The sequence below is a fragment of the Sphaerodactylus townsendi genome, linkage group LG14, assembly GCF_021028975.2.
Source record: "Sphaerodactylus townsendi isolate TG3544 linkage group LG14, MPM_Stown_v2.3, whole genome shotgun sequence".
Taxonomy (NCBI): Eukaryota; Metazoa; Chordata; class Lepidosauria; order Squamata; family Sphaerodactylidae; genus Sphaerodactylus; species Sphaerodactylus townsendi.
In genome coordinates, this window is record NC_059438.1 from 7331689 (window position 1) to 7344513 (window position 12825).

The window sequence follows — 12825 nt, forward strand, 5'->3', positions numbered from 1 at the left end:
ACTATGAAATTCCTAATTTCAACTTGAGCAAAAAACAAAAAACAGACCCGGAACAAAGACCAAAACTAGAAATCAGAAAAACTGAAAAAGAAGGTGTCAGAAGAGGGGAGGGCTGCCATTCAGATGGGGAAACTGAGGCTGCCTCAACCGTAGGCACACCTGGTGGAACAGCTCCATCTTACAGGCCCTGCTATTTCTCTTTGGAGAACTTTCAAACTGATCGTTCTTCTGTTGTGTGCCATGCATGAACAGTGGGGCAGCGTCAATCATACTAACATGGATTTCATGAATCTTTACGGATTAGCTGTCAAGCCAGCCTGCCAGTTACTGTAAACATTTTCATCCGTGTCTGAAACATCTCTCTTTTCAACCATTTTGCGCCAGAGTTTTTCATCATTTGGATTGTCTGTATTCTCGGTTGTCGTCATTGGCCCTCGGTGACGTAGCCAAACTTGAGTGGTCGTTGTGATTTTAATTGCTGGCATCTGGTGATATCAGATCCAGCACATAGTCATGACAGCATCTAATCCACCACTTGGTCCCCATTGGGTGGGATCCTCTGCTAGGCTAAATCAGCAGAGATGGGAAAGTGGCCAGCTAAGGATAGATCCCAGCAGCCATAGAAGCAGAGGAACTATTGACACCAGGCAGGATTTGTAAAAGCATAATCAAAGAGTGATGAGGAGACTGTCTACACTTCTGAAACTGTTGGTTCCTGCCAGAATTTTTTTTAAATGACAATATTTGATGCCCTTTAGCCCTGTACTGTTATTTGGTGTTCTCAGTCCATTCCATGCAACTGATGAAATATCTGGCTTGGATTTGTTTGTTTGTTAGTTTGCATTAGATACTGCACATTATTGGTTCTTGCCTAGTGGGTTTCAGTCCACAACTGAGTCATCACTTCGCCTAAGGTAAGAGAAAGAGAGCCAAAGAACGAGCAGCAGAAAGGGAAGGAAAAGACTGCTCCATCCTTTCTCTTTCCTTCCTTTTCTGCTCTTTATCTCGATGCTTTCTTCCCTTCGTCTTCTGACACTGGGGCTTTCTTACTCATGGGACACTCCCAAGCTCTTAAAGATTTCACAGCAACCAGACTAATAGAAATGCCTCCCATCTCTGACGCTGGCAAGCTGGCACAGTGAATGCATCACTGCTTCATTCTCAAGATGTTTCTGAAACTGAACATTCCTCCCCTTCCTCTGTCTTGGCAGAGACACTTTGCAGACATTCTTCGGGTAGAGGGAAAGGGATGCCCAACATATAAAGTATGTGAAGACATTCTCTTCTAAAACTCTTTTTGAATAATGCACTCCTTATTTCATGCAGCGACAGAGCTGATGTCCTTGAGCAGGGATTCCCCAATCTTACTGAACCTGTGGACATTTTTGGAACTGTGGCAACTGGTAAGGGGAACCACAACATGGCTTTCATGGGATGGAGGACCAATAAAAAAGGCTGGCAGAAGGTGGAGTCCAATCAGAAAGCATTAGAAGTCGCCACAAAATGCTGAATGAGCATTCCCTGAAGATACCAAGGTGATAACTCCTGGGCTCTGCTTAGTCACTTCATACCCCAGTGAAGCAGAGGAAAATCAGGACTGACTGTTCATTTTTCAGAAAACGTTCTTTGGACAAAGAAGCAAGTGGGCCACAGAAAACCACATTGTTGGGTGCCAACGATGGCCAAGTTGAGAATCACTCTCCTAGGGAATTCACTTGGTTAAGATCTAGGACTCGGTTCTGGGTTTCTTTTCAGCGATATCAAATGTCAAACGTGAAGTAGTAACATAAGGAAGGATGAGCCATGCTGTTGTGTCTCCACAGTGGTCTCCAATGATCAGCAAACTTCAAGAGTATCCTTTGTTGCACTCTCTTGGTCATGGACCATATGCCCAGGCTTGTGGAATGGAATTCCACTCCACCCCCCTCGTTGATAAGAACTGAACATCCTCTTTTGGCACCCTCTAAATTAAAGCTCACTCTTCCAATCTTCATGCAGTTTTGTGGCCTGGGTTGGTTTCCATCCACTTCTAGAGACCACAGTAGCAACATCAGCCTCATTTCGTCCACCAGTAAATGCAAATATGAAGACCTGTTGAAATAACGTTGGGAGGGGCTTTGGCAGAGCATCTGCTTTGCATGCAGAAGGTACCAGGTTCAAAACCCAGTCTCTCCACTGAAAGGATCGGGTCATCTGGAGAACTGCCACCAGCCAGTCAATTGACATTATTCATCTACTTTATTTACAGTCCGTTCTCACGGAGACTCAAGGTTGATTAGACAGTGCAAGTCAATGCAATCCATAGGATGAAATGTGATATGATAGTTACAATACAATAGGCGATGTGATATGACTAGGATTACAGAAATCTGAAATCTGAAATCAAGCATAAAGTATTGCGTGTGTGTGATGTGCTGTCAATTTGCTGCTGACTTATGGCAACCCAGTAGGCGCATAGGTGTCAAACTCAGGCCCTCCAGGTGTTCATGGACTACGATTCCCATCAGCCCATGCCAGCAGGGCCAATTGACCATGCCAGCAGGGGCTGCTGGGAATTGTAGTCCATTAACATCTGGAGGGCCTGAGTTTGACACTTATGCAGTAGGGCTTTCAAGGCAAGAGACTAACAAAGGTGGTTTGCCATTGCCTTCCTCTGCAAAGCAACCCTGGTATTCCTAGATGGTCGTCCATGCAAGTCTTAGCCAGGACCAACCTTGCTTAGCTTCTGCGGCCTGACAAGATTAGGCTAGCCTGAACCATCTAGGTGAGGGCACGTACAGTCTTAATCATGGGCAATCCACTCACATCGGAATGACACTTGTGAACGTGGTGAGATTGGCAGTCAAAAATGCTTGTGGCAAAATTCACAGCATCCTTGTTCCACAGCAGATGTCAAATTCTGTCCCCTGACAAATGGAGCTTCTGCTCAGCCTCTCAGATTACAGTGAGGGATGCTAATGAATTCTGTAGCTCGATTGAAAAGTTCCAGTTTTCCAGCCATAACTGTTCCCATTCGTGGTTGATTTTTAAGAGAATGGGTTTTTTTTTGTCAATTGGATCTTTGTCACAGTAGCTCTCGAGTACACAGGGCCTGTCTATGTACTGGGCACAAAGCAGGCTTCTGCGCATAGGAAGAGTTTGTTATCGCAGGACACAATTGCGACATATTTCTCTTACAATCATCTTTCATTTCCACCAGGGTTTGTGTAGGAAAGAGCCTCTGGGGATGGCTCCCCTGAGTGATTATTCTACAATGCTTACCCCTTCCCCTGTTTTCCCCCCTCTCAAATCCCCATTATAACCAAAAGAGATTATCCACCCCTGCTCAGATGAATCCTTACTTTATATGTTGGCGTTTCAGTTCCTATTAAAAGGGGAGAGGTAAGATAAGGAGAAGGCAGGAGAAAGCAAAACACAACCATGTGGTGTTTCATCGGCTAATTAGTTATTTTTAAGTTGGATTCAGTGCCAGGTATTGTGCTTAATAACACACTTTCCAACATTCCCCAATTTGACCCCAGGACCTACCATTTCCTGTGGATGGCCTCTTTTTGGGTCATTCCATCTTCACAGCTGTGGTGGATGATAAGGCAAGACAGGGTCTTTTCTGTGGTCACATCTAGGCTGAAGAAATCCCTCCACGCCTATTTGCTTGATGCAGAAAGAACGTTGTTTCAAGCGTTGGAGTAAAATATTCTTGTCAAGCCACAAATTTGGTTAATTTTTTCAAAATCTAATTCAACGTATGCGGGGCTCCAATCTTGTTTTACTTGATGCTTTGATACATTTTGAAGATTTATTGTCGAAGGCTTTCACGGCTGGAATCACTGGGGTGTTGCGGGGTTTCCAGGCTGTACTGCCATGTTCCAGTAGCATTTTCTTCTGACGTTTCACCTGCAAGTATCTGCCAAAGGAGTCAGTGAAGATTCTATGGGATTGGCTGTACAAGCACAGGTACAACGCGTATCCATCTGTGCAACAGAAACTCAGTCTCTCGGGACAGACAAACCTTTCTGTTCTCCAGGTATACATACTTCACTTGCTCTACTACCATCAGATCCTCCGAAGATGCCAGTCACAGATGCAGGCGAAACGTCAGGAGAGAATGCTACTGGAACACGGCCAAACCCCACTACACCCCATTTTGAAGATTGTTTGATGTTGGCTTTACTGGACGAAGTAGACTATGCCTGGAAGACTGGATGGCTCAGGATCCAGATGCCAAACCCCATACTGCTGTCCCAACCACTTACTAATGGTGGTATCACTTCCATTGGTCAATACTGCAGAAGTCCCATTGAGGCCAGCTGGGAAGCCCTTGGTAAGTGTTCAGCAATGCAAATGTGAAACTGACATTGAACATGTAGGCCAGACTGGGCAGACACACCTGGTTGGGAGTACCAAGGTGGGAGGATTCACTTGAAAATTCTAAGGATCAAAGTCAGAGAAGGATGTGGCTACCCAGGGCTGTATAGGACAGCTGGCCATCAGTGGGAGATTCGAACCCGGGTCTCTCAGATCCTGCTGTGACACTCTCTAACTGCTACAGCACACAGGATTTTGGGTAGGGGGAGGAGGGAAGAACATAAAATGCTTTCCCTATTGATCCCCCTGCTAGCCATGACCTGTCCCAACAACCACTAGAACCCACCTTAACACTCCTGAAAACCCATGAGGCTATGCCTCTCCCCCCAGAACCAGGTTATTCTAGAAGAAGAAGGAGAGTTTAGATTTACACACACACACACACCCCTTTCTCTCCTGTAGGAGACTCAAAGGGGCTTACCATCTCCTTTCCCTTCCCCCCTCAGGGCGCGGGGGGGGGGCGGAATCTGGGAAGGATTTCACGGGCGGGCTCTGCACACCCCCAGTTCTCCCTTGCAAAGCCACACGAGAGGCGGCCAGGGCGCATGCGCGGGCGGCCCGGCAGACGTCAGCGAGGCAGGCAAAGCCAGCCAGCCCGCCTGCTTGCTTTGCTCGCTGGCTCGCCCGCCTGGGAAGGGGAGCGCTCGGCGCCGGCGCACTTCCCCTCCCTCCCTGCTTGCCTGCCTGCCTGCACCCCCCCCCCTTCTGCATTTCTCTCCATTAGAACCGGCTGCACGATGCGATCGCTCGCAGCCATCGCCGCCGCCGCCGCCCATTAGAGACCCCCACGTTAGGGGGAGGGGGGAGCCAGGAAAGGGGAGGGAGGGGGAAAAAAAGAGGCAAGAAATCCCGGAGGGCACAATCCTGCACAGATCCTGCAAAAGCCCAGGCAGCCCGTGGTCCCCGGTGCGAGGAGAAGAAGAGCTAGACGTCTACTGATCTCCTTCAGATTTTTCTCTCCCCCCCCTTTGCAACAGATCTCCTGCCTGCGCTGTTTCCAGCACCCCCCCCCCTTTTGCCGGTGCCTGCAACCAGCCCCCCCCCCCCCCAGCTCGGATCTCATTTGGATGCATTGATTTGCTGGGGCGCAAGAGACGCAGAGCTGGGAAGAAGGAGGGCGAGAAGGGCGAGGTGGGGTTTTTTTGGAGGGGGGAGACATCCTCGACCTGTGTTTTCTTTTCCTGGGGCTTGATTGAAAAAGAACATCGCGGGGGGAGATCTGCCTTTTTTTTCGCCCCTCGCTTTTCCGGGCTGGGAGTTCCTTTCCCCCCTCCGTCGACCCCGGCTTGGAGTGTGTGAGAAGAGGTGGGGGGGAAGAGCAGCGTCCACCGGCCAGGATAATTTCGGGGGGCCACCGGCGCCATGGGATGTACACTGAGCGCGGAGGAGCGGGCCGCCTTGGAACGGAGCAAAGCCATCGAGAAGAACCTGAAGGAAGATGGCATCAGCGCGGCCAAAGACGTGAAGCTGCTCTTGCTAGGTGAGCCTGCCCGCGCCCCCTCCCCTCCCCTGGCGCCCCAGGGAGGAGCTGCCCCCCCACATCCCATGCCTCTGCTCCCATTCCCCACTCGCCAATCACTTGCAACCCCCCCCCCCCCGCCGCAATGGCAAAGAAATCCGGCTTCCTCTTTAGGGCTTCAGTCCATTCCTAGCGCTGGGGGGTGGTGTGGGGTGGTTTTGGTGTCTTTCCTTGCCACCCGGCAGGAGAACCAACCGATTGCAAACAACTCCCCAAATCTCCACCCCATCCCTCCAAAATCCCCTCCTTCTTCCACCAACTAGGTGTGATCTTCCTTCCTCCATCTTCTGGCCAACCATTTGCGCTGACTGCACAAGCGGGATCCCTCCCAACACCTGCCCCCCCCTCCCCGCTGCCAGGCTCTCTCTCTCTCTCTCTCACCCCCACCCCCCCGCATGATTCTAGTAATACCACTCACTCATCTGGATGGAGCAAAACCACTCACTCACGGGAGGGCTCCAAGAGGAGGGGTCCCCGGACCGTTCGCTCTCGGCCCCACAATTGCATGCCTGACCCCCCCCCCCCCCCCCACCAATGCCGGTTTTGCCCTGCAAAACTACGCCAGCGTCTCCTTCTTGCCCTGCCAACTGCATGGCACAGCCGCCCCTGCCCGCTGTAATCTCCATGATCTTCTTATATTGTCACACTCACAAGATTTTTGCCTTTCCTGGGATATTTTTTTTTTAATGTTTGCTTTCTCTTCTTGTTTTGTCCCAACAGGGGCTGGGGAGTCCGGGAAAAGCACCATTGTGAAGCAGATGAAGTGAGTCGCTCGAGGGTTTTACCTCCTGGGCACGATCTGAGCTGGTTTCTATCCTCTATGTATTTATAGCGCTGTTTGGCTCGTTGCCCCCCCCACCCCCACCCCGTCACTGGGATCAGAAAAGGGTGATGATTGAGAGAGATAAGGAGGGGGGGGAGAATCAAGATGGGCCCCCCTCTTGATTGCTTCCCTCGTCGATGTCTTTTTTGGGGTTGGGAGCAGGAAAGGGGGAGGGAGGCAAAGTGGCCTTTCCGTGGCATGAATGGGCGTCCGCCATGTTTGAAGTGGGAAGATCTGGTTGGGGGTGGCGTTTCCTGAGCCACTTTGCCCCGACCCCCTTGGGGGGACCACCTCTGGAGCAGAGATCGCCCAGGGGTGGGGAGACAAATGGGCCGGTGTGGGGAGGAGGCTGGAGGGGGAGAGACACCTCTCCCCCCTCCTTCGGTTTGCAAACCACCGGCTGGGCCAGGTGTGTGCTGTTCACGGCCGTGGTGCTGAAGCGGCTTCTCCCGGCCTCTCCTCCTCCCCAAGGAAGGAAGCGGAGGGGAAGGGGGATCCCGCAGCCGGAGGGACGGCGCCCATGCAGGCAGGGCCCGGCCATGAAAGCGAGTTGTTGTCCGTGAAGCTTACCGTCAGCATTTGATCCGCCCCAGCGCTGTCTGCCCCCCCCCCCCCGCCGCGTTTGATCTCCTGACAGGGCCTCCTTGGCTGATGGGGACCACATCTCCGTTGGTGGGATCTGCCCGCAGTCCTCCAGATTCCCCCTCTCCCCCCCTCGCGCTCACTCCCCCCGCCCCCCGGGCTCTTTTAATTCATGAAGGCAGAATTGGGCTTGGGATCGCCTGTTGCCAACTCAGCTGGAAGGCTGCGGCGGGAGGAGGGTCGCTCTTTCTCGCGCCTGGGCGCGCCTCTCTCCTTTGCGTGTCGTTTTCACACGACCCGCCAGAGCCGTGTCAGTTTCAGGGCGCTGCCAGAGGCGTTGCTGCGCCGAACGCTGAAGCCATTTTCGTCGGGGCGCTGACTGTAATGCATGCTCGGTGGTGGTGGTGGTGGTGGTGGTGTGTGTGTGTGTGACAAAATCTCATGAGGTGTGTGCAAAAGGGCGGGGAGGGGGTTGGAGAGAAATGCGTTGGGCATCTGGCCACGCACAGGTGTTCTGTAGCCTTATTGTACAAACAGGCGGGCGCGCGCGCGTGGGCGCGCACCCTGGCTGGAAGGGAGTCGCCGTGCGGATAAACAAGCGGTGTAGACTGGTTTGCCCTGGCCCCGAAAGCCTCCCCGGCTGGGAAAAGAAATGTGACCAGCCAGAGGCTGTGGTCCAGTGGGTGCTTATGTGGCTTAGGGATTCATTGAGCATAGCAAGAATTTTTTTTGGGGGGGGAGCTGCTTTTGATTGAGAGAGGGGCTCAGCCGGGGCGCGTGGAGAAATCGGGGCCGGCTTCGATTTGCAAAAAAAAGGCGATTTGTAGAAAGGTTACTCTGGCACTGCAAAAAGAAGAAGAAAGAAACCGAAAATGTCTTTAGGGCCCTTTGCAGGGTTTGCACGTCAAGGGAGCGTTGATGTTTTCGGAGAAGGGAGGGAATGATTATTTGCAACATGGCAACGCCCCTTGGCCTCATCTCTCATCCCCTCTCCTATGCATAGAATAGATTCCGTGTGTGGGATTCACGCCCCCTCTCCTTGGCCAAAGGGGCTAGGTCGGGAGTGTCCAACTCTGACCCTTCAGATGTTCATGGACTACAATTCCCATCAGCCCCTGACTATTGGCCATGCCAGCAGGGGATGATGGGAATTGTAGTCCATGAACATCTGAAGCGTCAGAGTTGGACACCCCTGGGCTAGAAGGTTGGTTTCAGGCGCTGCAAGTGGTGGACAGCGCCCATCAGGGACGCCAAGAGGCGACTGGCTCTTGGGGGGATCGGCAATGCTCGGGTGTTGTCGGCTCCGGAGCTCGTCTCGTCTTCGGAGGCTTTCCGTTCGGAAGCTCTCTGCTTCGGCAAGAACCGGAAAGGCTCGGCTCCCTTCGGCAATCTGATTATTCCTCCTCCTGCCTATGCATAAACATGTTTTTAAAAATGTATTTACATAGGCCCCGACGGTAATCCTTATTGCAAAACTCCACATGAAGCCCATTTCTGAAGCCTTTCAGCAACCCCCAATTTTTGCCCAGCTCACAAGGTTGCAGTGAGGGCAAAATAAATTATAAATCTGTATGTTTGTTGACACATGGTGAACATTGGCGAAAGGCATTTTTTTTAATTAACAATTTTAATATTGTAACCGTGCATAATTGTACCCTGAGTTGTGACGTTTTGGCATTCTCCAGTAAAGCACATGTAATTTAAAGCATGCCTTACAGGATGAATAATTAAAAAAATTATTTTAAAGTGCACAGGATATTCTGCCCTAGCAACAACCACTCAGATCATTTTATTACAGAAAAATTAAGAAATTTTCAGTTGGTATTAAGATAAGAAGACAGGCAAAGAGAAATGGTTGCTATAGGTAATTTAGGGAGAAAACTTATTTTTAAGAATTATGTCTTAAACATTATAAACACACAAGATTGCCATTATTTATTTATTTGTATGTTTGTTTGTTTGTTTCCTGCTTTTCTCCCCAACGGAGATCCAGAACGGCTTACAACATTGATCTCCCCTCTTCTAGCCTTATTCTCACAATAATCCTGTGAAGAAGGGGAGACAGTCACTGGCCCAAGTCACCCAAGGAGTTTCCGTGTCAGAACGGGGATTTGAACATAGATGTCCTAGATCCTAGACTAAAACTCTAACCACTACACTGTGTTACCTCTTTAGCAAGTCAAGTCATTGTCTCTTCTAGCATGAGCTCTCCAAGGTAGCATATACCAAGAGGGATTTCCTTATCTCCTGGTACCCAAGATCTTTTAACTACAGGCGGGACAGGTTGGATCTAAGAATTTCTGCAGATTCTCAATGGCTGATCCAAGTTGACAAGCTTTGAGAGCTATGGTGCAATCCTGTAAAGATGTATTGTTGATGGCTTTCAGATGCAGGCAAAACGTCAGGAGAGAATGCTGCTAGAACATGGCCATACAGCCCGGAAACCACACAGCACCCCAATCCTATAAAGAGTTATACACTTCCAAGTCCATTGAAATCAGTGGGCACAGAAGGGTGTGACTCTGCTCAGGGCTACACTGTTAATGCTTCTCTCCCCAATCTGCACAAATGGTAGTTAACATCTTCGCAGTATTTTATCCCTCTGCCCAGATCTAGACACCCTTACACCACAGTGCCACATCCAAGACTCGGTTAAGTGAAAGAGAATGGCTCTCAGGCTGCATGTAATTATTCTTTTGGAATGTCCCAATCTCTAGCCAGCATGTTAATTGAACCACAGAACGACTTTTGTTACGAATGGGCAGACATACCAGGCGTTGTCCCCAAAGTGACCTATACTCCTCATCTTTAAAAACTTGAAACAAACACGGTGGCTATTTGATGTGTGCTGGCATCACAGCTATACTTTTTACTTGCGGTTGTTAAAAAGCCACGGGAGGAGATTTCTCATAAGACACTTCTTTTTCTTTTGGCGGTTTAACTTTCCTTCTATCCTAGAGCAAAATCAAACACAAGTCCTGGAGCACCTTAAAGACATTTCTTCCGGCCTGAGCTTTCATTAAATCAATGCTCACTTCTACAGCTGCTATATATTGAGCAGTCTTTAAAACTTGCCATTTTGACTTTGTGGCTCAGAAGGTAGGGATTTTACATTTGCATCCAGAAGGTCCCAGCTTCCATATCCAAGATTAAGACTCTCAGAAAGACCCTTTCCTGCCCACGACCCTGGAGAGCCACTGCCAGTTAGTTGTTCCATGGGCTGACATAAGATAGCTTCAGTTGCTCCTAGGAAACCCCCCTCCTAGTTTGAAAAAGCCCCCCTTCCAGCATTACATCTGCAGCCTGCAGTAAACTGGACCCTGCAGCAATCAAGGACTTGTGATTGCCGCTTACGCTGTTCCCTAATCCCGGTGGAGCTATGAGTCACACACTGGAAAACCCAGAGCCTTGATTGGTCTATAAATAATCTGCTAGGCAGTGTTTTGTACCATGCTCTCCCCGGTTTTGAGAAACATGAGTGCCCCAGCATAATATGCTTCAGGAAATGCTAGGAAGGAAAAATATTTGCAAGGCTTTACTTAGGGCCTTTCTAGCCTACCTGAACCAGAGCTGCAAGAGCTTATGGATATTTTTTTTAAGCTGAAACTAGCACAACAGTTTAACAGCAAGGAAGATTCATGTGGAAATAGGCGGCCATGCTCTTGGCCACTTAGCTCTGTGATGTGCTGATGCACCCAAATGCAAATCTGGGCCTGTTGATGCATCCATCTGATGCCCAACCCCAGCTGTTCCCACTAGTTGCATATAGCTAGAGCTCTGCTAGGCGGACATGTGTGTTTGTTAGTTGTGCATGTTAAAGTCATGGCTTGGTATTCTTGGCATTGAACCAAAGCCTTGCAAATCTGGCAGGGTCTCTCATGACATGGCAGCCATCTGCTGGCTATGTTAAGGTCAGCGGATCGTATAGGAGGAAGGGGTCGGGAGGCAGTGGGGGTTTTTGCAGGCAACTTCCTGTTCATATGGAATGCTCTAGCACTGGCATCCTTCAGTTATGCTTACCCAGTGCTTTGGAATGGACTTTATCTTGACTTAAATGGAAGAGCTTGGGTGTGGGAAGTAAAGTCACTGATGCTTATTTATATTTATCATATTTACTGTTCTTCTGGGAGAAAGACAGGGTATAGCTGCTTAAAATAAGTACGTAATACCTAGGCTAGCCTAATCATGTCAGATTTCAGAAGTTAATCAGGGTCAGCCCTGGTTCAGGATAAAGATGACAAATTTGTGAATTCATCGGCCATTTCCTGGACTGTCTTTGTTCGAGAATGCTCTGCTTGGGTTCTAGTGTCTGCTTAGTTCTGTCCTCAAGGAACTAGGACCCAAGCGGAGTATTCTAGGGCAAAGACGGTCCAGGAAATGGCCGATGAATTCACAAATCTCTTGTCATCTTTATCCTGAAAAGGGTATGGTATCTAGATAGGCATCCTCCAAGGAAGCTCAGAGTTATGACGAGGAGGAACGCAATGGCAAACCACCTCCAAACATCTCTTTCCTTCAAAACCCTATAGGGTAACTATAAGTCATTGTGACTTGATAGCATTAAAAAAAGTGCTCCCAAGTCACAACAGCCCCATGGCAGCCCCGTGGAGTTTTCAAGGCAAGAGGTGAGTGGAGGTGGTTTGCCATTTTCTTCCCACCCAGTCTTCATTGGTGATCTCCCAAGCAAGTATCTACCCTGCTTAGCTTCTGAACTCCAATGAGGTCAGGCTAATCTGGGCTACTAAGGTTCCTACACTTTTTTAGGGTAGAGATGCATAAATTGTATTGATAGGGAATTATTGTTGTAATTAATCATACTAATTAATATTTGTATAAGGAGAATTCAGGGGAATAGATGTTGGATGAAGAACTGGTCTTAACAAATCGGGCAGATTTTTTCGGAGCCTGCATGAGAGCCTATTCCATTGGGGATTGTTGAATAACAGCTTGCCAGTTTGGAGAGATGGTGGTTCAAATCTTCACGTTGATGTTCTTTTTGCTATTGCAGCATTCTGTCATTGAGTAGAGAGGAGGTGGTCATCTTGTGTCTGACCTATACCACGCTAGTAGATTCTCTGGAGGTAGATTCTCAGGAGCAGCAGTGGCATAGTGGTTAAGAGCAGGTGTACTCTAATCTGGAGGAACCGGGCTTGATTTCCCCGCTCTGCCGCTTGAGCTGTGGAGGTTTATCTGTGGAATTCAGATTAGCCTGTGCACTCCAACACATGCCAGCTGGGTGACCTTGGGCTAGTCACAGTTCTTCTGAGTTCTCTCAGTCCCACCTACCTCACAGGGTGTTTGTTGTTGGGGGGGAGGGAAAGGAGTTTGTAAGCCCCTTTGAGTCTCCTTACAGGAGAGAAAGAGGGGAAATTAAATCCAACTCTTCTTCTTCTTCTTCTTCTTCTTCTTCTTCTTCTTCTTCTTCTTCTTCTTCTTCTTCTTCTTCTTCTTCTTCTTCTTCTTCTTCTTCTTCTTCTTCTTCTTCTTCTTCTTCTTCTTCTTCTTCTTCTTCTTCTTCTTCTTCTTCTTCTTCTTC

General features: G+C 49.2%; 1 protein-coding gene across 3 annotated transcripts in view; it reads left to right on the forward strand.

Moving 5' to 3' along the window:
• Positions 1 to 4947: 4947 nt before the first annotated feature.
• GNAO1 (G protein subunit alpha o1) overlaps positions 4948 to 12825 on the forward strand; it is a 170822-nt gene continuing 162944 nt past the window's right edge. The window contains exons 1-2 of one of the 3 annotated variants that reach the window (XM_048515433.1): positions 4948 to 5845; positions 6605 to 6647. In XM_048515433.1, coding sequence (XP_048371390.1) covers positions 5728 to 5845; positions 6605 to 6647 — 161 coding nt within the window. In that variant the 5' untranslated portion in view covers positions 4948 to 5727. The remainder of the gene's footprint in view (positions 5846 to 6604; positions 6648 to 12825) is intronic. The other 2 variants (XM_048515435.1, XM_048515434.1) reach the window with 2 other exon arrangements.